Source organism: Heterocephalus glaber, unplaced genomic scaffold (assembly GCF_053883595.1).
Source record: "Heterocephalus glaber isolate CG9 unplaced genomic scaffold, H.glaber_assembly_v1.0 deba00001564, whole genome shotgun sequence".
Taxonomy (NCBI): domain Eukaryota; kingdom Metazoa; phylum Chordata; class Mammalia; order Rodentia; family Bathyergidae; genus Heterocephalus; species Heterocephalus glaber.
In genome coordinates this window covers 13,307,789-13,335,482 of record NW_028258351.1, presented here as the reverse complement: position 1 = coordinate 13,335,482, position 27,694 = coordinate 13,307,789, and the positions used below count along the sequence as shown (strand labels likewise).

The following is a 27,694-nucleotide window of genomic DNA, read 5'->3' as shown; positions in this document are numbered from 1 at the left end:
CCTTCCTTCCTTCCTTCCTTCCTTTCTTCCTTTCTTTTGAGACAGGGTCTTGCTATGTAGTTCAGGCTGGGCTTGAACTCACTATGTAGCCCAAGATAGCCTTGAACCCTCAGCAATCCTCCTGCCTCAGCCTCCTGAGTGCTGGGATTACAGGTGTGTACCACTCATCTGACTGATTTGCATTTTTCCAATGGCCAGTGATGCTGAACATTGTTTCATGTACTTATTGGCTATGTATACTTCTTTTGAGAAGTGTTTTTTTGTTTTGTTTTGTTTTTTTGGTACCGGGGATCGAACTCGGATCCTTGTACTTGTGAGGCAGGCGCTGGAACCACTGAGCTAAATCCCTGGCCCCTGAGAAGTGTTTATTAATATCAATTGCCCATTTGTTTTTTGTTTGTTTTTTGGTACCAGGGATCAAACTTGGGACCTTCTGCTTTCAAGGCAGGCAGCGGAACCATCCTGAGCTAAGTCCTGGCCTGCTCATTTGTTTTTGAAGGGGTCTTTTGTTGTTGTTGTTCCTTATATATTCTAGATACTAGTGTCTGTCCATAGGTATCTGGCACCCAGACTCTTCTTTTGTGAAAGGACTTTTGGTAAATTGCTAAATTGCCTAGGCTGGGCTTGAACTTGGAGTCCTTCTGCCTGAGCCAAAGATTATAGGCGTGTGCTGTCATGCCCAGTTTAAATAAATTTTCTTGTATATAATGAAGATATACAAGATGATTTTATGGGATACATAAAAATAGTTTAAAAATTACTATCATGAATCAGATTAATGTACCTCTCATCCCACATAGTGCTTTTCTAATTTGTTTATTAATTTTTTTGAGACAGGGTGTCCAGGTGCTCCTCAAACTCGGCAGCTAAAGTGATCTTCTTGCCTCAGCCTCTCCAGTAGCTGGGACTACAGGCCAGCGACTTCACTTTTTGTTATTGTAGCAAGAACAGCTGCTATCTATTCATTAGCTGTGAATTCTATATACTGTACAGGAGCTGGGGATTTAGCTCAGTGTCACAGCACCTGCCTTGCAAGTGTAAGGTCCTGAATTTGATCCCTGGTACTGGAGGGGGGTGGGGGGATATATACTGTACAATATAATTTTATTACCTACCATCTTCATGTTGTACACTAGATATTATTTCACTCTTAGCACTTGATCTTAGCCTAAAGGGTGAGAATAAATTATTATTTCACTCTTAAAAATCTAAGCCAATTAACTGAGTATGGTGGTGCCCACCTGTAATCCCAGAACTGGTGAGGCTGAGGCAGGAGGATCACTATGAGTTAGAGGCCAGCCTATGTACATAGTGAGTTCAAGGCCAGCCTGAACTACATAGTGAGACCCTGTCTCAAAAAAACAAAAACACTCGCAGGCGCAAAGATCCAAGTTTGATCCCTGGTACCAAACAAACAAACAAACGACAAAAAAAAAAAAAAAAAACAACACACACACATACACACAGAGCTTGGTGCACACTCATTATTATTTCACTCTTAATATTATTCACTCTATTAATATTATTTCTTAGCACTTGATCTTAGCCAAAAGAGTGAAAAGAAATTATTATTTCACTCTTAAAAATCTAAGCAATTAGCTGAGCATGGTGGTGCACACTTGTAATCCCAGCATTTGGGAGGCTGATGAGGAGGTTCACCAAAAGTTCAAGGACAGCCTGGGCTACATAGTGAGTTCAAGGCCAGCCTGAACTACATGTGAAACTCTCTCAGAAAAAAAATTCAAAAACAAGAAAAAACTTTCAAACTAAAAAACTGTCAAAATTAAAAAGAAAGTTCATATCAGAATAAATATATAATCAAAAATATAAAAGCCAGATGTGATGGTGCATGCTTGTAATCCCAGCACTGGGGAGGCTGAGGCAGCAGGATCACCAGGAGTTTGAGGTCAGCCTGGGTTACAGAGTGAGTTCAAGGCCAGCCTGAACTACTTAGTGAGACCTTATCTCAAAAAAGAAAAGAAAAAAGAATAGAATAATAAAATCAAATGAATAAAATAGGGCCAGAGATTTAACTCAGTGGTTTCGCCACCTGCTGCGCAAGCGCAAGGACCTGAGTTCGATCCCTGATACCAAAAAAAAAGAAAAAAAGAATAAAATAAAAAGGTCTGGGATGTAGTTCAGTGTGAAGGCTCTGGGTTCAATTCCCAGTAAAATAAATAAATAAATGAATAAATAAAATTAGCAAAAAGAGCTGAGGATGTAGCTCAGTAGTGGAGGGCTTGCCTAACATGTATAAGGCCCTGGGCTCAAACCTCAGTACCCCCCAAAAAACACAATACAGTTGCTTTACAGGTACTATTGGAAAAGTATTCCATGTTAAATTTTTTTTGTTTCTTTGTTTTTGAGATAGGATCTTGCTATGATTGATTTCTTTCTTTTTTTTTTTTTTTTTTTGTACCAGGGATCGAACTCAGGACGTTGCGCTTGCAAGGCAGGCGCCGGAACCACTGAGCTAAATCCCCCACCCTATGATTGATTTCTTTCTTTCTTTTTTTTTTTTTTGGTACCAGGGATCGAACTCGGGTCCTTTCGCTTGTGAGGCGGGCAGCAGAAACACTGAGCTAAATCCCTGGCCCCTGGCTATGATTGATGTACAGATGGCTGAGTTTTCTTCATTTGTTTCAGATGGGAGAGTCCATCCAGTCCCTGTCACTCCATCCTGGCCAGAAGCAGAAGTCCTGTCCCATTATTTGGAACCATTTGCAGTTATTTCAACTCTGGGGTCACGCATGTCTCTGTGCTTTTACGACAATTGGAAATGCTCTTCCCTCTGACCTTATCTATGTGACAAGGCTTGATTCCAGCATCATCTCCTCGAAGGCCTCCCCAGCCCCAGCCTCACCCCAGCGTTCTCCCCTGTGCTCACGGACATTACAGTGCTGAGCTCTGTCCCCCTCCCTGAACTCTAAGCCCTGGTATGCACAGATCGTGGCTTTTTCATCTCTGTGGCTCCCAACCCACACAGCAGCTGAAACATTATACAAATTTAACCTGTGTTGATGAAGTGAATTGCTTCTTTTCATTTTAAAGTGAAACCTTGAACCCAGCCCAGTGATGGGTGCATGTCTACAGTCCCAGCTACTTAGGAGCTGAGGCGAGAGGACTGTCATCAATTCCAGGCCAGCCTGGGCTACATAGTGAGACCATTTCTTCCATTTCAGTTAAAATTCCTTGATCAGGGCCGGGGATTTAGCTCAGTGGTTTTGCCGCCTGCTGTGCAAGTGCAAGGACCCAAGTTTGATCCCCGGAACAAAAAAAAAAAAAAAAAAAAAAAAAAAATTCCTTGATCATTAGTGGCATTCGTGTCTTTTTAACCATGACGATTCATGCTCAATGAGCCACATGTGGATTAGTCCGGCTGCTTGAGGACTGGTTCCACGATAGCAGTTTATCCACTCTGTCAGTCCACCTTCTTATTCTCTAAGAGTAATACATAAATACCTTGGTGAAAATATCAAAAAGTTGCAAAACTCATACAATCCCTAAACGAAACTTACTTTCATTTTCCCATACCGGCAGTGCTGGGAGTCAAACCCAGGGTTTCACACAGACTAAGCTATACTCAGTCCTTAATCTTTTTTTTTTTGGTACCGGGGATTGAACTCAGGACCTTGCACTTGTGAGGCAGGTGCCAGAACCACTGAGCTAAACCCCTGGCCAGTCCTTAATCTTTTGGTGTATTTTTCTAATCTTTGCTCAAATTCTGATAGTGTTTTTAGGAAGGTAATAACATTGAATATGACTTTTTTTTTTTTGGTACTGGGGATCGAACTCAGGTCCCTGCACGTGCACAGCAGGCTGTGAAACCACTGAGCTAAATCCCCAGCCCTTGAATATGACTTTTATGGCAAAACATTTATTGGCACGTTTTAGGCATACGTAATGATAACACTTCTCATAGGGAACGTGCACCTGTTCATGATACACCCAGCCTTTTTCCCCTCTTCCCCCTCCTCTCAAGCCTCTTCCCCTCGTTATGTACAAAAGCTTTGTTTCAATATGGCATTTTGTTTCTTGGCGTTTATACTTACTCATATTATTATGAGAAATTTTCATATGTGTATCTTTGTAAATGACTTTAAAAGGCAGTATATATACATGGCAAAGAATGAAACTATGATAGGCATAAAATGAAAACAATCTATTATTTTAGAAATTAAAACACAATAATAATCACTTTTTTCAAAAAAACTGCAAAACTGCACATTCCTGAAGGAATGACTAATCATGTCTTTAACATCTTATTTCCTTCTGATAGTGCTGAGTACACTGCTAAGTGTCCGGGGCTACGCTGCTCAAGATGGGTCAGGTGAGTTCTCCTTTGTGTTCAAGTCAGTGCCTCAGCACCGATGGGAGAAGCATACTTCAGCGTGTGACCTACTGACAGAGATGGTTTGAAAGGTTTCAATAGAGGGTGCAGTGTTCATTGCCACAGTGGCACCATGAGAAGTGCTGTATCATACTGCAAAGCTACCTTTGTGCAGCTTCAGGATTGTTTGTGTATTTATAATCCCAGACTCTATAGCAAAAATGTTTGTTTATCATTTTGGTGCTCTGTCAACAATTTCTGTCCCTTTTAGTTCTGTTTTTGGAGAGCATGGACGGTACAGTCAGTCAGAGAATCAATTTAGGCTTAAGATTTCTGCCTTCTCATAGGTTTCTCAGGAAGAGGTGCCTACGGGTGACATTTATGCTAGTCTTGGGGATACTGCTAGTTCCTCTGAAGAATAGCAGACCCAGTAGGTAAAAGGAGGCTACTCCTAATGCCTCCATACCCATGACAGCCTGTGGTTGACCTAGTAGCAAAGCCAGCTTCGTAGAGTAGGGTGGGTTTTATGTGAGAAGAATAACCGTGTTATTTGTCCACCCTTATTTGCCACAAGTCACCACCTATGTGTTTGCTGTTATTCTCCAGAGAGCCCAGCACCTCCTCTTCCTTGGCCCCTTTATGTTTCAACCAAATGTTTGGCTTCCAACACCCTTTCAAAACTGCTCTTGAAGGTCACTAATGACCTAACTGCTGTATCCAATGGCTTTTCCTCAGCGCCAGTTTTACTTGATGTTTCTGCAAAACTTAATATGGTTGACCACCCCTTTTATTGCTGAAATGGTTCTCACTCGTAATTTATTACACTCAGTCCTGATTCACACTCCAGGTCAGAGCAAAGAAACATTAGCAAACCTGGCCAATAGTCACTGAGTGTAACGTGCTTTTTATGTTGTCTCCCACTTTATTGTCATTTGTATAAAGAAAATTTCATCCCATTTTGAAGGAGAGAAAACTGAAGCTTAAAGGAGTTCAATAAGCGAAGCATGGTGGCTCACAGCTGTAATCCCAGCACTTTGGGAGACTTGAGATAGGAGGACTGAAAGTTTGAGTCTTGGCTGGAGAATTTAGTGAGATACCGTCTCAAAATAAAAAATAGAAAAGGGCTAGAGATGTAGCTCAGTTCAAAGGCCCTGGTTTCAATCCTCAGTCCTGGAAAAAAAAAGTTCCTGAGAGTTCAAGAGCAGAGCCATGAGTATAAGTACTGGGATGTGTCCTACAGAGCAGGGAAGGATTTTTAGAGGTCAGAAAATATTGTTTATTTCCACATACACAAAAAAAGCCCCTGGGATTTGAAAAGGGAATATACTGAATCTGTAGATCTTTTTTTTTCTTTTTGGTACTGGGGATCAAACTCGGGATGTTGTGCTTGCGAGGCAGGCGGTGGAACCACTGAGCTAAATCCCAGGCCCTAGATCATTTGGGATAGTATTGTGAACTTAACAATATTAAATCTTCTGATCCATGAACATGGGACCTCTTTCTGTTTCCAGGTCTTTTTTTTTTTTTTTTTTGGTTTTGAGACAGGTTCTCACTATGTAGTTCAGGCTGACCTTGAACTCACAGTGATCCTCCTGCCTCAAGTGCTAAGATCCTCCTGTGCTAAGATTATAGGCATGTACCATCACTACACTGGCACTAATTCAAGTTTTTAAAGGCTTGCTTCTATGGCCTAACATATGGTCTCTAATTCCTTTACTTGACAAATGAAGCACATGGAGTGAAGTGACTTGCTAAAGGTCATTTAGTTAGAAAATTAGGACTAGAACTCAGGTCTCTTGATTCTTGGTCTTTTTTTTTTTTTTTTTGTACCTGGGATCAAATTCAGGACCTCCTGCTTTTTTTTTTTTTTTTGGTACCGGGGGATCAAACTCAGGACCTTGCGCTTGTGAGGCAGGCGCCAGGACCACCGAGCTAAATCCCTGGCCCAGGACCTCGTGCTTTTGAGGCAGGTTCTACATTACTGAGCTAAATCCCAGGCCTGATTCTTAGTCTTTTATCACTAGTGTAACAAGTATTTAGGGCTGCTTTTTTGCTAAAAACAGTGACTCTTCACTTGGACCTGCAAATGTCCAATGGGTAACTAAAAAGCAGCATAAAAATGTGGCATCTCAGAGCTTCCATTTTGCATCTATTTGCTTTGCTGTAGGTCATTGTCTTTGGCAGTCACCTAGGATTCCAGGAACAGGTCCAATCAGATCCACAAACATCTTGTGATGAATGGAAACTGCCCTCCAGGCAACAGCAACTGATTCGGACAAAGCCCCACCTGACCAGTCCTGAGATAATGATCAACTAGACCATCACGTGATCGAGACTGATTAACTATTCATATTTCTAGTCCCCTTTTATCTATCTCTCTCTATCTCTGTTTTAGGTCCCTTTTTTTTTTTTTTGGTACCAGAGATCGAACTCAGGACCTTGTGCTTGAGAGGCAGGCGCTGGAACCACTGAGCTAAATCCCCGGCCCACTATCTCTATTTTAATTTGTTGGTTATTTTTTTTTTTTGTACTGGGGATTGAATTCAGGACCTTGTGCTTGCAGTGCCACTGAGCTAAATCCCCAGCTCCTCAGCCCAATTTTTTGGGATAGCTTTCCTAAATTACCTAGGCTGGGCTCAAATTTGTGATCCTGACTCAGCCTCCCAGGGTGCTGGGATTATAGGCAGACACTAGCACATCCAGCTCCTTTATTTATTTTTTGTTAATGGTACGACCACTCATTCCTATGATTCAGGGTAGGTAGACATAAAGTCAGTTTTTGTTTTATTCCTCTATGAAGATCTCTGCATCTCAGCCTTGTATGGTGGCACATGCCTGTAATCTCAGCCCACTAGAAGTGAGGCAAGTTTGTGAGTTCAAGGTCAGCCTGGGCTACCTTAGGAGTTCAAGGGCAGTCTAGACTACATAGTACTGAGACTCTGTCTCAAAGAAAAAGAAAAAAATATATAGTTTCACATCTAATTTAACTGTTGTTTTCCTATTCATCCTTTCTATTTATGCTGCTACAATCTACTGTCTTTTGTGTAGAATACTGTAACAGGCTGATAATTTACTCTATTCACTGTTATTTCCAATACTTATTAGTCTTTCTAAAGTATAACCATGATGGTGTCATCCTCTATGCAATCATCAAAAAATAGCTCCCTTGGCCGGGGGTATAGCTCAAAGAACACATGCTTAGCATGCTCCAGGCCTTGGGTTTAGTCCCTGGCACCAAAACAAAACTACTCCATTGTGCCCACAGTATAAGTTGCAATCTTCTTGGTTTGTCATTCAAGGTCTTTCAGCCAGGGATTTAGTTCAGTGGCTCCGCTGCCTGCCTTGCAAGCACAAGGACCCAAGTTCGATCCCCGGTACCAAAAAAAAAAAAAAAGATCTTTCATAACTCGGTTCCTACCTTTTTATTCCACATCTATAGTAGGACACCCCCATCTGGACCCCTGAGTTTACCAAGAGTAAAAGGTGCTGGGAATGAGTTAAGAAGCAAAATAAACAAGGTCAATGGCATGTGAAGCAATTCCCATTGTGCATTATTCCTGCCCCCTGAATCTCGATCTTAGTCCAACTCTTGTGCATCGTTTTAGACCAGGCGCTTGTTTTTGTTTTTTTTTTTGGTACCGGGGATCAAACTCGGGTCCTTGAGTTTGCAAGGCAGGCAGCGGAGCCACTGAGCTAAATCCCCAGCCCTGAACCAGGCACTTGTAACGAGTTCCTTGCTTCTATCCATTTTGGGCCTAAGCAGAAAGAAGGCTAAAGAAGAAAAAGATTAGTGTGGGAGAGAAGTTTAGGTGTGAAAACAGGAGTCCCTCACTTTCTTACAAACTATAGCAGGGTCTAATTCTTTACTCCGTGTTTAAGAGCCTGAAAAAGTCCCAGGACTGTGCTTAAGTGAGAAAAACGGGGCAGAGCAGTTTGATTTTGGTGAGGAAGGCCTGACATTAGAAAAGCCTCTCGCTTTCTCTTCCCAGAGGTCAGGTCACGGCCCTCAGTCGTGGCCTAGGCTCTTCTTGCTCGCTGTTCGGGCGCAGTCCATGCCGACCTTGTGCCCAGCAGCCCTGGCTCCCTCAGGGAAGCTCTCCTTTCCTGCAGTCGCAGTTCCCGCCTTAGTGCGCTAGGAGCCGACGAAAGAGGGGCGCTTCGCGGGTTCCAGCCTCTTCTGGCGCCGAGTTCCAGGACCCGCCCCCCCGCCAGTTGCCAGGGAGCGGTTGCCATAGAGCTGAGCAGTTGTCCGCGTGCGCAGGCGGAAGTCCCGGATTGAGACGCCGCCATTTTTGCTGCCTGGACACGGAGCGAGAGGGTGAGAGAGCCGGAGACGCTATCCGCTTCCATCCGTCGCGCAGACCCTGCCGGAGCCGCTGCCGCTATGGATGATCGGGAGGATCTGGTGTACCAGGCGAAGCTGGCTGAGCAGGCTGAGCGATACGACGGTAAGTTGGGGGGCAGCAGGGGGCTGGAATTCTCGGACCCTCTGCCGCCGCCCACAGAGGCCGGGAATAGAAGACAAAATGGCGGCATCGTTTCCGAGCCTGGCCTGGGGACGTGAATTCGGAACGCAGGAAATGGCTTGTGGGGTCCCGGAGCAATGAGAGGCTCCAGGCCCAGGGATTTCACCTTTTTAGTATCCTAAACTACAGACACTCTCTAGCCAGGAGGCTCAGGCAATAGGGTGGAGGAGTTGGTTGTAAAATGGCGGCTGGCGGGGGGAGGGCGAGTCCCTAGGCGGAGGAGGGGGAGGAGATGGCGGTTGCAGTCTCCGGGCGAGCTGTCCCAAGGGAGCTTCTGGGACAGTTTTGGGACGTGAAGAACAATTGGGTGGGGTAATGGGGTAAGAAACACCCGCTACATGGGAGGCAGTGGAGGTTGGGAGCTGTAGCCGGGTGCCTTTCAGGGAAATATGGCGGGTGGGGGCGGTGGCTTTTCCTCGGAGGCCCGGTATGGGGCGGCGGTCGTGGAGTCTCACAAAGAGGAGCTCTTTCAAGCAAAAGGCTTTTTCGGCCTTGTGGTGGTGGGCAGTTTTGGAGGTTGGGGGAAGGGAAGTGAGAATCACTGCAGATTCTCATTGGGTGGAGGCAAGTTGCGATGCTGCGATCATATTTCTTCCCCCTAGGCTGGCATAGCTTGTAGTTTTGGGATTTTGGGCTTTTCAGCCTTGCCATCTGGGGAGGTCCTGAAAAACCACACTCATTTGTCTTTTCCTTGGACTAACACTAGGAGAGCCCGAAGTTGATGTAATGTTTCTCTGGCTTCATAAGCTCTAGGTCCTGGAGGATGGAACATAGAATATGGAACCAGGAGACAAGGAGACCATGACTCTTAGAGTTATAAGCCTTTGTAATGCTCATGCCTCAGTCTGCCCCTTTGTAAAAATGATGACTGCCATGTTCACACGCACCATTGTGACACAAGGGAAGACCTGTTGAAAAATAATTGCAAAATATGTTTAGTAGTAACTGTATTTTGGATGGCTCTTGGGTCTTGGAATGCGTGTTCGCGCTTAGCCTATTCCAGGCGCTCATTTGAGTTTCAGGAGTTTTTGGATTGTGAATGTACGAGATTCTGTGATTTTCTTTATTCCATTTTAAGTGTGTGGTTTTACGTACACCTTTTAGTAGTTCCTCTTTGTTCCTCTAATTTGTTTTGGTGGGCGTGCTGGGTTTGGAACCCGGGAATAAGCAGGGCAGGGGAAGGCAGGGCAGGGCAGGGCAGGGCAGGTCTTTGACAGTGAACTACAGTCCTGCCTTTATTCATTTGATTTTTCAGTCATTTTTCAGAACTTTATCAAAATGCCCATTGTGTTTGTCTAGTCAGCCCGAGGCAGTTATATTTTTTAATCTCCCACTTCACATTTTGGACGTGGATGCCTGAGTTACCCATTCTTTAAACTAGCATTAAAGAGAAAAATGACGTCTGTGATTCCTGTGGTTTTAATGGCTTTTGTGGGATCTGATGAGACATGGTTGAAATCGAGTAGCAACATTGATCCTTCAGTTTTTCCTAATTTAAGCAACTTATTTTTGAAATTTTGTGTTGATTTTTAAATTATTTGTATTGAATAAGGTTCTTGTTGGGAGGGGGAGGGGAGTAACATGGGAAAGTACAGTTCAAGGTCAGCCTTGTCTTTATATCAGTGTATTTAAAAATCAAACAAGTGTAAGTATGCTTGTAATGGAAGTCACTCTTCATTCCTTACTCTTCATCCCTCTTAATCCAGTTTCCTGGGGAGGAAACTTGATATTTTAATATTTTATCATTTGTGGGGATTTAGACTGTATAAACTTTCTGTGATAATCAAAAAGGAGGTAGGGAAAGGCTTTTTGTCCCCTTAACTGATTTGAAAGCATATGATTTTATTTTATTACTTTTTTTGAGACAGAATCTCACTATGTAGTTCATTCAGGCTGGCCTTGAACTTGTGGTGATCCTCCTGCCTCAGCCTCCCAAATGGTGGGAAAACAGGTGTGTACCCCATTGCTGAGGATTTTTGACCAAAGCCCTTATTGGTTATTCAGCACAGGACTGTTTAGATAAAGTTACATGGTTAATGTTTGTTATGCGACCCCTTGAGGCTTTAAAGGGGAAAGAAATATCTACAAGGTTGAGAAGGTCCTCTGTGAGACTGTTGGGATAGGAAAGGGAAAGGACAGTTACTAGAAATTAGCCTTTATGTCCACTCCTTTGTTGAGTGCTATGATGCAGTTTTGTTTGTGGTGAGAAAATGCCATCACAGTTACTGGTCACTAAACAATTGTATTAGGTGTAGGGGAATGAGAGGGTGCATTGGAACAGTATGAATTTGGGTACTTGGATATCATTGGATTTCCAACTGCTCTTCTTTCTTCACATCGCTATCCAAGGTTAGTCTTCTATTTTGCCTGCCCTGTGGAACCTAGTCCCTAAACTTTATCCTCATTTAATTATCCTGGGGAATTTAAATAAATTTTTATAGATTATTTAATGGTATTGGAGGCAAGACCAAGACGTGTTCAGGAGAGGATGATTTGGAGATTAAATGTAAGAAATAAGACTTCACCTTGATTAAATGTAGCGTCTCACCTGTATAACAAGTCAGAATGGCTGGGGATTTATTTAGCTCAGTGGTTCCGCCACCTGCCTCGCAAGCTCCAGGACCCAAGTTCGATACCCAATACCAAAAAAAACCAAAAACAAGTCAGTAGTCTAAGAAATAGTTTTTATATCATTTGTAGTCATTTATCAGTATTCCTGAACCAGATCTTACTTGCCATATATACTAACCACATCAGTGTAGAAAAGTAGGAACTATAGAGTGGGGGGAAATTGAATACTTTTCCCTTTTTGTGGGCACAGAGAGGTGAACACACTGGGCTTGTCCAAGTAGTACTTGCTTTGCCCTTTCCCAATTTTCATGTTGTTGAGATTAGCTCCATGGGAGGTAGGGGTAAAGTTTTAGTGGGTACTTTGGATTCACTCTGAATATATGAATGCCAGGGTTCTCTTCTGAGTCACTTGAAAGCTGCCCTTTTGAAACACCAAACAAAACCTTGCAACCAGCTTAGTTAATGAAGGATAGGGAAAGAGCCTGTTTTGAGTTAACACGTCTTCTGGGGGAAAAATAGATAACAAATTATTAATGAATTTAAAAGCATTTAGTTCATTATTTATTTATTTTTTTGGTACTGGGGATCGAACTTGGGACCTTGCGCTTTTGAGGCAGGCGCTGGAACCACAGAGCTAAATCCCCGGCCAGTTCATTATTTTTTTGAGTATACGCCAGTGATTTTCCAGTGCTATTTCAGTTAATGGGCCATATGAACAAATGTAAATTTGCCCCCACCTAACTGCAAAGCAGAATTGGATAATGTTTTTAGGATCCCATGTGCAGGTGGCTTTTTTAGCCTTTGTATTTAAGAGATACTTTCACTGTAGGTTAGACTGGCCTTGAGCTTTCAGTGTTACTCCTGGCTCAACCTCCCAGGCGCTGGAATTACAGGCATGTGCCACCATACCCTGGCTTATGCGTTATACTTTTGTATAGTGTTGTGTATATTTCATTCTGTTTTGTTGACTTGTACAAGTTCGGATGTAATGGCATCATGAACCACTGATTTAAGGTGATGGGTGAAGTCTTTACTGTGGACGTTAAATGCTGTTTCACTTTTATATGAGTCTGACTTCAAACTAGTATAGGAAGAATACTTACAGCAAGTATTAAGATGAGCAAATTTTGAAGTAAGTGTAAGCAAACACAATTGAAAATCCATGCAAACAGGCTTTTAATAATTGTTTTATACATTGGTCAAGAGGATAGGAAATATTTTTGGAGGGAGGCTGTCCTGGGGAGAGAAGGCTTTACATATGATAGGCAAGCACTCTATCACAACTACATCATCAACACTAGAAACTATAGTAAAAGCTTTTTTTTTTTTTGGTACAGGGGGATCAAACTCCGGACCTTGTGCTTGAAAGGCAGGCAGCGGAACCGCTGAGCTAAATCCCCGGCCCTAGTAAAAGTTTCTTGACTTTAATCTGGCATGCTAAGTGAAATTTCAGCCCAGTAACTTAATGGATCTAATTTTGCAAGTTCAGTTTAAATAATTTCAGAAGGTGATCTGAAGCTCTTTCTTTCTTTCTTTCTTTCTTGGTACCGGGGGATCAAACTCGGGTCCTTGAGCTTTCAAGGCAGGCACTGGAGCCACTGAGCTAAATAAATCCCCAGCCCTGAAGCATGACTTTTAAGACTGTAAGGCTAAAAAAAAAAAAAAAAAAGACTTTAAGGCTGATTTCTTTTTTTTAAATTTTTATTTTATTGGTACATTTTAGGTATACAGTATAATGACATTCATCATTGGAAATTTGCACCTTTACATAATCTATCTCGGTTCTCGTTTTTCCCCCTTCCGCTGCCCTCCAACCCCTCCATCCCTCCCTGTTTACAAAGACTTTGTTTCCATTTTTTCATTTTCTCATATTAATTCCATTCCCTTCTTTCCTTTCCCCTACCCCTCCTACTTCCCCCCTTCCCCTTAGCCCCTTTTCTTCCTATTTCACATTATCTATTAAACGTATTAGTCCTTATTTACATTTTCAGTTTCTCACACTAGAGAAACTATTCGATATTGTAAGGCTGATTTTGTGGGAATATTTTTACATTATTTCAAGAAAACTACTTACAAATAGTAATGGGAGGCATACAGGAAAGGCTGAATTTTAAAACTAAATATTAAATATAATGTTTATATAGAGTTTCACAATTCATGGGCCATTTTCACAAAAAAACTTATTTGACAATATTGAAGTAAATAACTGTGATCTATAGTAGTTAGTACTTTTGTAATACTTCAGTTTATGGCTTAGGAAAATGAATTTGAGACAGTATAGTGAAGGTTTTATTTTGGCACGGGGATCGAACTCAAGACCTTGTGCTTGGGAGGCAGGCGGCAGCACCACTGAGCTAAATCCCCAGCCCATTGAAGGGTTTTTTTTTTTTTTGGTAATTTCTAATCAGCTATTATGTGGTAAAGCCAGAACTTGTCTGCTGATCTTTCAACCAGTACTTTTCCCTTAGACATTCACAAAATACCTATGTGTAAGGTAGTGCTTTCTGGGGGAGGAGTGGGATATGCTTGTTTCTTTAGTGATTACTTCAAACACAGATGTCTTTTTTTTTTTCTTTTGTGGTACCAAATAGTAGTATCTTGATGTTTATGACTTGTCTAGTATCCTTTTTATTTATTTTTTTGGTACTGGGAATCAATCTCAGCCTCGTACTTTCCAGGCAGGTGCTGTGTCTACTATCCATTTTGCTAGATGATTTTTTTTTTTGGTACTGGGGATCAAACTTCGGACCTTGCGCTTGCGAGGCAGGCATTGGAACTACTGAGCAAATCCCCAGCCCTACTATCCATTCTGGATTATAGGTAAATTCTCTTTGGGCCTCTCTAAAGAACCAGGAAACCCCCCTACCCCCAGGATTGAACTCAGGGTCTTCCAACTGAACTACATTCCCAGTCTTCTGCTTCACCCTCCCAAAATGTTGGGATTTCAGGTATGTGACACCATGCCCAGCTACTTGCTGCTTTCTTTCAAAACGTAAAGTCCCATTTTAAGGGATAGAAAAGGAAACTAGAATGAGGAATTATAGGTGATCTCAGAATGTGTGTACATAGATAGGTGTCATTACCTCCTTTGTTTTGTTTCCTTTTTTTTTGAGACAGGGTCTCACTGTGTAGTTTAGACTGGCCCTGAACTCACTGTGTAGCCCAGGTTGGCCTCAAACTCACACAGCACTTCTCTTGTCTTAGCCTCCCTAGGGGTGGCATGACAGGCATGTGCCACCATTCCTGGCTTCTATGTTTTTGTTTTTAGTTTTCTGGTACAGGGGATTGAACTTAGGACCTTGTGCTTGTGAGACAGGCAGGGCAATACTGAGCTAAATTCCTGGCCTTTTTTTTGAGAGTCTCATGTAGGTCAGGCCATCTTCAAACTTTAGGGATCTTTCTACCTCAGCCTCCTGAATGCTATGTGCCAACATGCCCAAGTCCAGTCTTAAAATATGCCCTAAGTTGCCCAGGCTGGCCTTAATCTTGCAAATTTTCAGTCCTGCCTCATCTTCCATAGTAGTTGGGTTACAGGTATACCATACCTAGTTGTTTTTCTACCTTTGTCTTAATGAATACTTTCAAGTTAAAGTTGTTAGAACTTTTAAGTGGGGCAAAGGTTGGCATGTATGTGATTCATAAATGTTCCAAAGAGCCTAGAGGAACAATAGCCAAAAATAGTTACTTTTCCTGTCTTTGGATCTCATTGTATAGTTCAGGCTGGCCTCGAACTGCACTGATCCTCCTGCCTCAGCCTCCTAAGTGCTGGAATTACAGGTGTGAGCCATGGTGCCCAGCCAATTTTGCATATAGTTTTTTTTTTTTTTTTTTTGGTACCAGGGATCGAACTTGGGTCCTTGCGCGCAGGCGGTGAAATCACTGAGCTAAATCCCCAGCTCTGCCCAGCTAATTTTAATGGTTTTGAAATAGTTAAGTTTGGTACAGATAAGCAAATTTAACCTGCCTGGCAAATGCAAGGTACTGAGTTTGATTCCCAGTACCAAAAAACCAACAAATTTGAATTGCCAAAGTCTTGCGTTCATTAAATATTCATACTTAATCACACTCCTAGGAACAATTTTGTGCTGAATAGTATCAAGTAATAATAAAAGGTTGCAGGGGTCAGGCATGGGGGCACATGCCTGTAATCCCAGCACTCTGGAGGCTGAGGCAGGAGGAACACTGAATTGGAGGCCAGCCTGAACTGCATGGTGAGACCCTGTCTCAAAACAAAAAACCTCCCCAAAAGGTTGCTGATGAAAATAAAATGCAATAAAATGTCACTGGGTACTGTGGAACATGCCTGTAATCCCAGCACTGAGGAGACTGAGGTGGGAGGATCGCCCTGAGTTCGAGGCCAGCCTAGGCTGCCAAGCAAGACCCTGTCTCCAAAGGGGGGGAAAAAATTCTAATTTATCATCCAAATCAGGACACCTTGAAAACAAAGGATACTAATTTATAATTTTGCTAGAACAGCTGGCATAAACTGATTGTCCTGGGTGACATGCTTGCCCTAAAGCAGTGATGGTGAGCCTTTTAGCCCTTTCAGTGATAGGCTATCATTGCCCTAAGGGCATCCTAGTTAAGACTTTTTTTGATATGTAAAATTCAGGCTAGTCTTAAACTTCCTAGGTAGCCTAAACTGAGATTCTCCTGCCTCAGCTTCAGCACTGGGATTATAGGCATACACCACCAAGCCTTGTTTAGTTAAGGCCATTTGTTAATACATACTTTGTCCTTTATAAGCATGATACAAGTTTCCTAAACTTTGTCCTCCTTTTTACAAGAGATATCTTACATTTAAGTCCCCACAAATTTTTCTTTCTCAGGTAACGTTAAGCATTTGGCAGAACATATGGTAAAGGAAAAGTGATTTTTTTCTAGCCCTTTCATTCCTCAAAAGGGGAATGAGAAAAGTGGAGGAGAAACCATTGGTAGTTGTCGCTGCTCCAAGTAGAGCCTAGTGGGATATTTGTCTGTCTGTTGTGTAGTGTCAAAGTCAAGTATGTTGGCTGTGTTACATCTTTTGTTGTTATGTCTACCTTAAGCTAGTTTTTTCTTTAAATATGTAGTAGACTTAGATGTTTAACAAGTGTCCTAAGCCTAGAAACTTTCCTCCACATTTATTATTTTTATTATTAAAATTTTTTTTCTTCCACATATATTTATATATTTTTAAATTTTTAAATTTTTTTTGGTACCGGGGATCAAACTCCAGTCCTCGGGCTTGCACAGCAGGTGGTGAAACCACTGAGCTAAATCTCCGGCCGTCTCCACATATATTCTTAAAGTTTAACCTATATCCTCTTGTGACCTTTTTTTTTTTGGGTACCGGGGATTGAACTCGGGACCTTGTGTTTGCAAGGCAGGCGCCAGAACCACTGAGCTAAATCACCCAGCCAGACTGTGATCTTGGTTTAGCCTTTTGTATTTTTTTTTTTTTTTTTGCAGTGCTAAAGATTCAACCCATGGTCTCTGCATGCTAGGCAAGTGCTGTAATACTAACCTATATCCCCACATCTTGGTTTATGGCTGTATTCATTTATTTATGGTACTAGGAATCGAACTCAGGACCTTGCACTTTTGAGGCAGGCAATGGAACCATTGAGCTAAATCCCTGGCCCTATGGTTTTATTTTTTTTATTTTTTATTTTATTTTATTTTTTGGTACTGGGGATTGAACTCGGGTCATTGCGCTTGCGCAGCAGGCAATGAAACCACTGAGCTAAATCCCCGACCCTGGTTTTATTTTTAAGACCGGGTCTTTTCATACAGTTCAAGCTGGCCTTGAGTTCACTCTGTGGCCCATGCTGGCCTCCAATTCTCAGCCTCCTGAGTGCTGGGATAACAGGCATGTGCCACCACAGTGGCCTGTTTTTTTGTTTTTGTATTTGTTTTTTTAAGATTTATTTATTTTTAGGGGCCAGGGATTTAGCTCAGTGGTTTCGGTGCCTGCTGCACAAGTGCAAGGACCCGAGTTTGAGCCCCGGTACCAAAAAAAAAAAAAGATTTATTTGTTTTTGAGACAGGATCTTTTTTGGGGCGGGGGGAGCTTGAACTTGGGACCTCCTTATGCATGCACCGGAACGACTGAGCTAAATCCCCAGCCCTGTGAGACAGGATCTTGCAATGTAGTTCAGGCTGGCTTGGAACTATTAGCTGAGGCTGACCTGTGATCCTCTCCTCAGCCTCCAAGTGCTGGGATTACAGGCATGTACCACCATGCCTTAGTGAGATTTAATTTTGAATTTACTGCACTTCTTTGTTTTTTTTTTTTTGTGGTGGGGCTCGAACTCCAGGACCTTGCATTTGGGAGGCAGTGGCGGTGCCACTGAGCTAAATCCTGGCCCCTGTTTTTTGAGACAGGGTCTCACTTTGAGATTATAGGTGTATGCCACAACATCCAAATTTTATTGATCTATCAAAATAACAACAAATCTGCCATTTGTTAGGTAAAAAATACAGGATTTTGGGTAAAACAATGTAAAGTGTCTTCTACTCTTATATGTAAAAATTTAAAGGAGGCATTACAGTATTAATAAGGTGAATTTCAGCTGGGCATGTTGGTACACATCTGTAATCCCAGTACTGGGGAAGCTGAGGCATGAGTTCAGCCAGCGTGAACTACATAGTGACACCGTATCTCAAAAAAAAAAGGTGAGTTTCATATTTTGGTAGATGTGGTATAGTGCAAAAATCTTGCAATCATTGGGCTCCTCATCTATAGAATGGAGAGTGTCATTTGCCTTGTCTGCTGACTCAAAGGGTCATTAGGAAGTTGTTGGATTGCAAAATGTAATACAGTCTTATTTATTGTGAGGTGTTCTTATCCAGTGTGAAAGGTCATATAATTGTTTTTGTTATTGATCTGTTAGGATCATATTAGAAGATGACCTGCCTTTTTGAGTTACTCTTTCTTTTTTTTTTTTTTTTTTTTGGTACCAGGGTTAGAACTTGGGTCCTTGCGTTTGCAAGGCAAGTGACGGAACCACTGAGCTAAATCCCCGGCCCTTTTTGAGTTATTCTTAGCAAACATACTTTTATGGGTTTAGTTGTGAATTAGCATACGTAAATAGTCTCAAAATTATTTTTCTTTTGGCCATACTAGGGATTGAAATAAAACTAAAGTCTTTAATATCGTATCTGAAAATCTGCACAGCAGGAGGTTGCCCAAATTGTCTTATTCCCAAGCACTGTGTGGGGGGGTGTCTCGGGCGCCGCCGGTGCGCCCCCCCCCCCCCCAATGGTGGTTGAACCAGGGCCATGGCCCTGAGTTACCTCTCCAGCCCTTTTAAAAATTTTTGAGACGGGGTTTCTCACTAAAGTTGTTCAGGTCATCCTTGAATTTGGGGTTCTCCTCTCTGAGCCTACTGAGAGGCTAGCAGGATTATAGGCTTGCACTATTATGCTGGGTTGCTCTCATTCTTTTTCCTGTACTTATGTATCTTAGATTATTTCACTTCCCAGGGTCTTTATTCTCTTCCACCACTAATTTCCCCTGGGATCTCACAGCTGGCTTGAGGAGAATACTGTATTCTCTAAAATTCTGAGGAGAAAACTATTTTGATGGATGGAATAAAAGAATTTTCAGGCTGAGGCAAGAGGATCCACTGTGAGTTTGAGGCTAGTTTGGGCTACATGGTAAGACCTATCTCAGAAAACCAGGAATTTCCTGTCATTGTTGAGACGGATGGGAGAGATTCATGTGTAGTCTAGAATGTGGATAAAAGATTGTCCTTTTTTTTTTTAAACTTAGTACAAATTAATTTGGAAGAAGCTTTTAAAATTCTTTACAAGGTCAAATAATTTGTATTTTTCTCTTTTTAGGGAAAAGGAGAGTGAAAACACTTCTGTTTGGGGTGGTACAAGAAGAAAATATGCATAGTATTAAGCTTATTGTTCTTTGAAAAACCTTAGTATTCAAAGTATTAAAGTAAGTTCAGGGTGGGGGATTTAGCTCAGTGGTGCTGCTGCCTGCCTCGCAACACATGGTCCTGAGTTTGATGCCTGGTACCCCCCCCCAAACAAACAAAATAAAGTAAGTTCAAAATCATTTGACAAATACATACTGAATTCCAACTATGTAGCAGGCACTAGTCTAGACAGTTAGTTTGAGAACCAGACAAAGGATTGCTTCAGGATTATATAGTTAGTGTATGAGTGTTTTCAGAATTATTTTTCTTTTAGCATATGTAAAGAGGTAATCTAAATTGGAGGTAACAGAAATAGGGTCTGCTCTATCCAGGTTACTATACCAGGTGTTGATCTCCATCCCAAATAAAGACTGGAGAAAACTTAAGTGCTTGTCTTCATTCATTACTGATGAAAAGTGGTACTAATGGAGAAACTTTTTAAAAAAACTGTTCATTGGACCGGGGGTTTAGCTCAGTGGTGCCACTGCCTGTCTTGCAAGAACAAGGTCCAGAGTTCGATCCTCGGTACCAAAAAAACCAAAACTGTTCATTGACTGGTGAAAAATCCTGTAACAATTCCATCTGTTATTCATAATCTATGCTATGTAGTTACTATTCATTCTTGTTTAATCTTCAAAACAACACTGCATAGTAGGTACCACCCATTTACAGATAAGGATGGCAGATTGGTAATATCACTGATAGTTAGCCAAGTGTGTTTCATTAGAAAACTGGCACAGTATTCCTGAGTCAGGTGTGTTGGCACATTCCTGTAATCCCAGCACTTAGGCTGAGGCAGGAGGATTGAAGTGAGTTTGAGGCCAGTCTCAAAAAAAAATTAAATTTAGCTGTTTTTTGAGCCTGCTGTTTTGGGTTCTACTCCAGTCAGTGCAGTTACTGGTTCATTGAATAGGGAAACTTCTATTGAATTTACATTTATATTTCTGTTTATGTTGATGAATTATAAGGAATTATATGAACTTGCAATTACAGTCTTCTATGTTTTTCCTTTTCTTTGTGTTGCTCTTGATGGAACTTGGCCTCACATATGCTAGGCAAGTGGTCCACTACTGAGCTACACCCTTGCCCCATTATCAGTCATTTTTGACCTTCAAAAATGGTCATTTTACTGGAAGGCTGAGGCAAGTAGATAACAAGTTTGAGCCCAGCATGGGCAACTTATTAGCAAGGCCTTGTCTCAGAATAAAAAGAGCTGAAGATATAGCTCTGCCCTGGGTCCAGTCCCTGTTGGTGGTGGTGTGGGGATAAAGTCACTTCATAGAGCCCAATTTAATGTTAAGAATGTTAAATAGTGACAGGGAGGCCTAAAAAGTGAGGAAGGCCTCAGAATACCCAAAGGTGTCAAGACTTGTAAAGAAATGTCAGCATTATTGAGGGATGTACATAAATATTTGGGGTTTTTTTTTTGTATCGGGGATCAAACTCGGGACCTTGTGCTTGGGAGGCAGGAGCCAGAACCACTGAGCTAAATCCCCATCCCACATAAATACTTCTTGAGTTGGTCCCTTTTTCCTCTTTAAGTTAGGTGGGTTTTTTTTGTGCTGGGGATTGAACTCAGGACATTGCACTTGCAAGGCAGGTGCGGTGCCACTGAGCTAAATCCTCCCCCGTTTTTGAGATGGGATCTTACTATGTTGCTCAGGCTAGGTGGGAGCACCTGGGCTTGAGTGATCTCCTTAGTCTCCTCTCCCCCATAGGCAGAACTATAGGTGTGTGCTACTGTATATGGCTTTATTTGTTTACTTTTTGTTTTTGTTTTGCTTTTGGTTCTTTGGGACAAGGTTTTGCTATGTAGTTCAAGGTGCAGTGATCCTTTCTCAGCCTCCTCATTGCTGGGATTGTAGGGGAGTGCCCATCATGCCTTGCTGGTTTTGCTTTTTGTATTTACCTGATGGATTTTTGTCTGTTTTTACTTTTCTTCTGTTTCTCTCTCCTTCACATGCTGTTTACAATTCTCATTCATTATTCCTCCCCCAACTCCAGCTGGAGTTTGAACCCAGGGATCACTAAGCTACATTCCCAGGTGTGCCCCCCCCACCCCCCTTTTAGAGTCTCACTGTGTAATTAAGGGTGGCCTTGGACTTCCAGTGATGCTCTTGCCTCAGCCTTCAGAGTGCTGGGATCATGAGCATGTGCCAACACTGGGCTTATCCCTCCCCCCCACCGTGTTTTTTTTTTTTTGGTACCGGGTATCGAACTGGGGACCTTGGGCTTGTGAGGCAGGTGCCCTGGCTCTCCCAGCCCTTTTTAACATTTCTATTTTTTAAATTCTTATTTGGTGTTATACAGGGTGTCATTATGTAACCCAGGTAGGCCTTGAATTTGAGATCTTCCTGCCTCAGTCATCCTAGTGGTTGGATCACAGCCATCTACCACCATGCCTGGCTTTGTTCTCTTTCAGAAGAGAATTCAGAAGGCTGGGCTATGCACATGCCTATAGTCCCAGCACTTGGGAGGCTGAGGCAGGAGTATTGCCTTGAGTTTCAGGCCAACCTGGATTACATAGTTGAGGGCAGTTTGAACTACATAGCAAGATCCTGCCCCCAAAAACAGAATTGGGCCTGATGTGATGGCAGATGCCTGTAATCCCAGTTAATTAGGAGGTAGAGGACAGAGGAGTGCAAGTTTGAGGCCAGACTGGACAGCTGAGGAAAACTAAAAGATTGTGTTTTAAAATTAAAAAGGTCTTGCAGGGGGTTTAGCTCAGTAGTTTCACCGCCTGCTGCGCAAGTGCAAGGACCCGAGTTCGATCCCCGGTACCAAAAAAAAAAATTAAAAAGGTCTGAGGATTATAGCTCAGTGGTAGAGTGCCCCTGGGTCTCATCCCCAGTACTGTGGTGGTGTGAGGGTGTCAGTGTTAGACTCACAGTTTGTAAAATGCGGTTGTAAGAAAATGTTTGCAAGGAGTTAAAGGTGTAGCTAGCATGTGGTAGGCCTTTGGGTTCTGTGCCCAGCACCCCCTAAAATACTGTCTGGACTCAGCAGCATTTGATTATACATTAGTAACGTTCCTTAACTGCAACCATATGAATCCCCTTCATTAAAGTGGAATTTCAAACTAGTCTATATTTATTTTAAAGGCGTATTGACCTCTTCTGCTCTCCCATTGTGAGGATCTTTGTTTCTAGCTTTAAAATTACAATAAGCCTTGATTTTTTTTCCCTTGGCCTCTGAGCTATTTTACATGACCATTGAGTAGTTCAGATGTTCTCACCGTAAAGAAATTAAATATTTGAGGAGTTATTGTAGCCTGATTTAAGCTCCTCAATATATATATGTATTGAAATATTGCATGACTATATGTACACTTTTTGGCTTTTGTAGGTTATGTAAAAAAAATAAGTTTTAGAACCAGGCATTGTGGAGAATGACTATAATCTCAACACTTGTGACGCTGAGGCAGGAGGATGCTTGAGCCCAGGAATTTGAAACTAGCTTAGGCAACATATCAGGACCTCTCAAAAAATTGTTTTAAACAAAAAACAAAAGTCTTTATGTCAGAGATGCACAGTATACTATTAACACGATAAAGTTAATTCTGTTTAATGAAGGAATAGAGAGTGTTAAAACCACAGTCACCAGAGACCACTGTAATTCTGACGATATGAGGCCACAATTTCATAAAGGGTTGGATAGAAGCCTCTAGAAACTGATATTCACAGGCATATGGCCTTCAATTTTTTATGTTCCTTTTCAGTAGATGCCTTTTTAGGGTGTAGTTCTGGGATATAGGAGAATGATCGCAGGATTTTCCTCTGGACCAGTTACTGAATCTTTCCTCTTCCTGACAACTGATAACTGCACATTGTTCCCATGGTCTCCATGCTTTTCCTTTGCTACTTGCTTTCTTATGACCTTGACCTTTATTTCAGAATGCTTCCAACCTGTCCTTGCTGGTGGTGTCTTTTACCTTTTATACTGCATGGTGTTATTTTTTTGAGACAGGGTCTCACTTTGTAGTGCAGGCTGGCCTTGAACTCACTGTGTAGCCCAGGCTGGCCCCGAAGTAGTCCTCCTGCTTTGGCCTCAAATGCTGGGATTACAGGCATGCACCACCATGCCCAGCCATAAATACTATTTCCCAAATTGTTTTGCTTTAAGAACTAAAAATTTTGGAGGCTTCAATTATTGCTTATGTGTCTTATTTTGGTGTGATTTTGAAATAGAATGTTTGGCAACTATTTTAGAGGTCCTGAGGTCAAGTCTGGAAATATTAGCAAGTAAATTTATTTTACTAATCAAGAAGGTGTGATTTAAAGTATCAAACCTTTAAATTTTTTTTGATATTCAGTCATGTTGTGTCGCCCCCCCCCATCATCAAATTGAGGGACTCATAATGGTAGCCAAGTACTCTTACCACAGAGTGTCACTGTCTCAGCCCCCTCACTCAGGTTTTTTAAATTTAAGTTGTGCATGCCTACTGAGGCCAGGGGATTGCAAGTTCTACTCCAGCCTGGGACATTTAGTGAGACCCTGTCTCAAAAGTAATACATAATAAAAAAGTAAAAAATTAGGTCAATAAGAACAGGCTGGGTTCATACCGTAGTATCCCCCCATAGAGGTATGTATATATTTTTTGAAAAACTAGACAATACAACTGGTAATATGTAATTGTGCAAGGTTTTTGGTTTACAATTACATCTTTTTTTTTTTTTTTAAAGCTTAGAAAACTTACTTTCATTGATGGACAACCAATTGTTCACTTGAATGGTAATGCTCACATAGTGCCCTAAAGGAAGACAAATTACACTGCTGGCCAGGAGAAAATAGAATAGGACCACTTTTTATCTGTAAAACTCTTAGAAAAAAAGCCAAGCCAGCTTTAAATTTAAGAAACAAATTCTGTTGGTGCTTGTTACACTGCACACTTTTTCATATCTCTGCCCCAAAGGTAAGCACTGTTTCCTGGTCAGAGACAGGGAAACAGACTCCTGAGGTTATCAAAAATGACCAGACAGGGCTGGGGATTTAGCTGAATGGTTTCGCTGCCTGCTGCTCAAGCGCAAGACCCGAGTTTGATCCCCGGTACCAAAAAAAAAAAAAAAATGACCAGACTACAGAAAGGTGCAGGCAACATCAGAATCTAGACCTTACTGAAAGCTCATGGTTTAATTTGTTTTTAAAGTCATGTATTATATATTATACTTGCTTATTAGAGATGATTTAGAAAACTGGCAGAAAGGGAACAAGCCCGACTTATTGGTGGTGGCCAGGTAAACATTTTGGGACACCCATTCCAGGTTTTTTGCTGTGTATTATACATATTTTTTTGGTACCAGGTTTGCTGTATATTATTAAAAGTATGGGACAGGGGTTTAGCTCAGTGGTTTCACCACCTGCTATGCAAGCACAAGGACCCAAGTTGGATCCCTGGTACCAAAAGAGAAAAAGTGGAAGAATCCATACAGAAAATTTGGAAAATGCTAAAATATGTAAATGGAATTAAAGTCACTTAGAATTGTTTAGTGAAAAACAACCATAGTTAATATTTTAATATATTTCCTTGGGCTTTTTTATCAATTTTTAAAAATAGCTAAGTTCATAATATAAAAGATTTTTAAGTATAGTTAAAGGTTTGAATGGATGATGGTGAAGTTGATGACAGTATTTGCCATTAAAATTAAAGAGTCAGAAGATAATCACTCAGTGTTCCCTGTTCACTGATAAGGTCATCAAAACGTGTAAATTTAAATAAAACCTGTGCTAAATTTCTACTAAGGTGAACCCTGACATTGATGACCCTGTTTGTTTTCTGTGTCCAAGAGGATCTACAGCATTTACATAAAAATGCCCCACACGTTTTCAACCACATTCCTCTAGGGGAGGAAAGCTACCCAGCTGTAGTTTAATTATAAGGGTTTTTTTGGTACCGGGGATCGAACTCAGTACCTTGTGCTTGCGACGCAGGCGGCAGAACCACTGAGCTAAATTCCCAGCCCCAATTATAAGTTTTTCATATCTCATAATGAAAAGCATATAATGTACCTTACAATTCTACATTCTCATTTATATCAAAGAGGTTTGGCATAAAAATAAGGCATGACTGATAATGAGTTAAGGAAGTTCTTTTTATTGTTGTTTTGTTTTTGTTTTTGTTTTTGTTACCAGGGATTGAACTCAGGACCTTGTGCTTTCGAGGCAGGCAACGGCACCACTGAGCTAAATCCCTGGCCCAGGAAGTTCCAATTGATATAATAGACTTGTCTTTATATTACTAAAGTTCCAAGGAATTCACTATCAAAACTAAAAAGTTTAATTGTGTGTAAAGTAATAGATCTTATGACAGCTGTTGGGAAAAGCAGCGATGTAAGTTTATGCAGGTTACTAAAGGCAGAGTAAGCAAACGTGGACTGCAGTTGGAATGTTATATTCAGACAGCTTCCTTTTGACTTAAACAGTCATGACACACTGAATGAAATTGTCATATGAGAAATTCACAACAACTTGATGACCAGAATCCCATCTTCGAAAGCTATCTGTGAGAGCCCTCAGCTTGACACAGCAGGCGATATAATCATCAAAGGTGTTTTTCCCATTGGTGCTATACCGTTTTGCAATTGAATTCACAGTTTGGGGATTCAACCTAATGCCCATCATGGTCAGGGGCTTCTGCAGCTCCTGGGGGTCCATGGTTCTGCTTTGGTCGCTGTCGAAGCTGATGAAGTGCTGTCTCCAGCCATTTGGCACTGCCCAGAGCTCCTTAGACTCTGAAGTCCATGGTGCTGGACATGTCTGTCCAGCATTAAAACCATAAGCCGACAAGTCTCCAGGTTAAAAGGTTTGTATCCACCAGTAATGCCCGATTGCATCAGACATCTCTGTAATTCGTCAGCATCTATTTGCCCATCCTGTCCAGCCACTGCAGCAAAGTAGCCTTACAGTGGATCCTGTGTCTGTAGGGGAAAGGCCGGGGCTCTGGGCATCCCTCCATACCTGCCTGGGTAGTACCTGCTGCCTGCACCAGGTTGTCCGGGGTATATCATGGCGCAGACTGCGTGCCGCCGCCCCGCCACCACCCCTCCTTTCTTTTTTGAGACATGGTCTCTCTGCACAGTTCAGGTGGGCCTTGAACAGTATGTGGTCCAGGAGGGTCACAGACTCGAAGAGTCCTGCCTCAGCCTCCTCTTAAGTGCTGGGATTACAGATGTGCACCACCATGCCTGATGTTAATTTTTTTTTTTTTTTTTTGATACCAGGGATTGAACTCGGATTGTTAATATTTTTTTTTTTTTTGGTACCGGGGATCAAATTCAGGGACTTGTGCTTGTGAGGCAGGTGCCAGAACCACTGAGCTAAATCCCCAGCCCTATTTTTTCTTTTTTTTTTAGTACTGGGGATCGAAATCGGGTCCTTGCGCTTGTGAGGCAGTTGGTGGAACCGCTGAGCTAAATCCCCGGCCCATTAATATTTTTTTGATCTGAAAATGAATAACTTTTTTTCCTGTTCTTTGATAGTTTTTTTGTTTGTTTTTAATACTGGGGCTCGAACTTGGGTCCTTGCGCTTGCGCAGCAGGTGTTGAAACCACTGAGGTCAATCCCTGGCCCCTTGAATAGTTTTTTTAATAAATTTTATTTTATCCCATTCCCCCTCTCAAGTTTCCTCCCCTCCCTATGTACAAAAGCTTTGTTTCCATTTTTTCTTGTATTTTTCACTTTTGTCTTGTTGCTCCCTTCCTTTCTCCCTGCCTCCTCTCTTGTTCCTCTTCCCATTTGAGTGCTTTCTTCTCATTTCCCAACATTCATTATACATATATCTCAGTCCTTATTTCCACATTGTTTCTTTTTTTATCTTTGTATTGGAGATCGAACTCAGGACCTTGGGCTTGCAAAGCGGGGCGGGGGGTGTGTGTGCCACTGAGCTAAATCCCTGGTCCCAAATTGTTTCTCATACTAGAGAAACAATGTGGTATTTAAACATGTGTCCGATTTATTTCACTTAGAGTATGGTCTCAAGGTCCATCCATTTAGCTATAAATGTCTGAAGTGCATCCTTTATGCCAGAGTAGTACTCCATTGTATAAAAAAACCACATCTTTTTTATCCACTCATCTGTTGATGGGCATTTGGGCTGTTTCCAAGATTTAGCTATTATAAACTGTGTTGCTATAAACATGGGTGTGCATATATTTCTGTGGTATGATGTTTTTAATTCTTTCAGGAAGATATCAAGAAGAGGTATAGCTGGGTCAAAAGGAACCTCTAATCAAAGTGGATTAAAGATCTAAATATTAAAACAGAAACTAAACTTGCTGGATGATAAGTTGGGTAGAACTCTTGAAGACATTGGCGTAGGAAAAAACCTTATGAACAAATCCTCAGTAGCATGGGAATTA

General features: G+C 41.7%; 1 protein-coding gene and 1 pseudogene across 2 annotated transcripts in view; one reads left to right on the top strand and one right to left on the bottom strand.

The window, feature by feature from the left end:
* Positions 1–8,456: 8,456 nt before the first annotated feature.
* Positions 8,457–27,694, top strand: part of Ywhae (tyrosine 3-monooxygenase/tryptophan 5-monooxygenase activation protein epsilon) — a 54,924-nt gene continuing 35,686 nt past the window's right edge. Inside the window, exon 1 of one of the 2 annotated variants that reach the window (XM_004857115.3) lies at positions 8,457–8,778. In XM_004857115.3, coding sequence (XP_004857172.1) covers positions 8,715–8,778 — 64 coding nt within the window. In that variant the 5' untranslated portion in view covers positions 8,457–8,714. The remainder of the gene's footprint in view (positions 8,779–27,694) is intronic. The other variant, XM_021238048.2, reaches the window with a different exon arrangement.
* LOC110344363 (sorcin pseudogene) lies at positions 25,674–26,344 on the bottom strand (annotated as a pseudogene).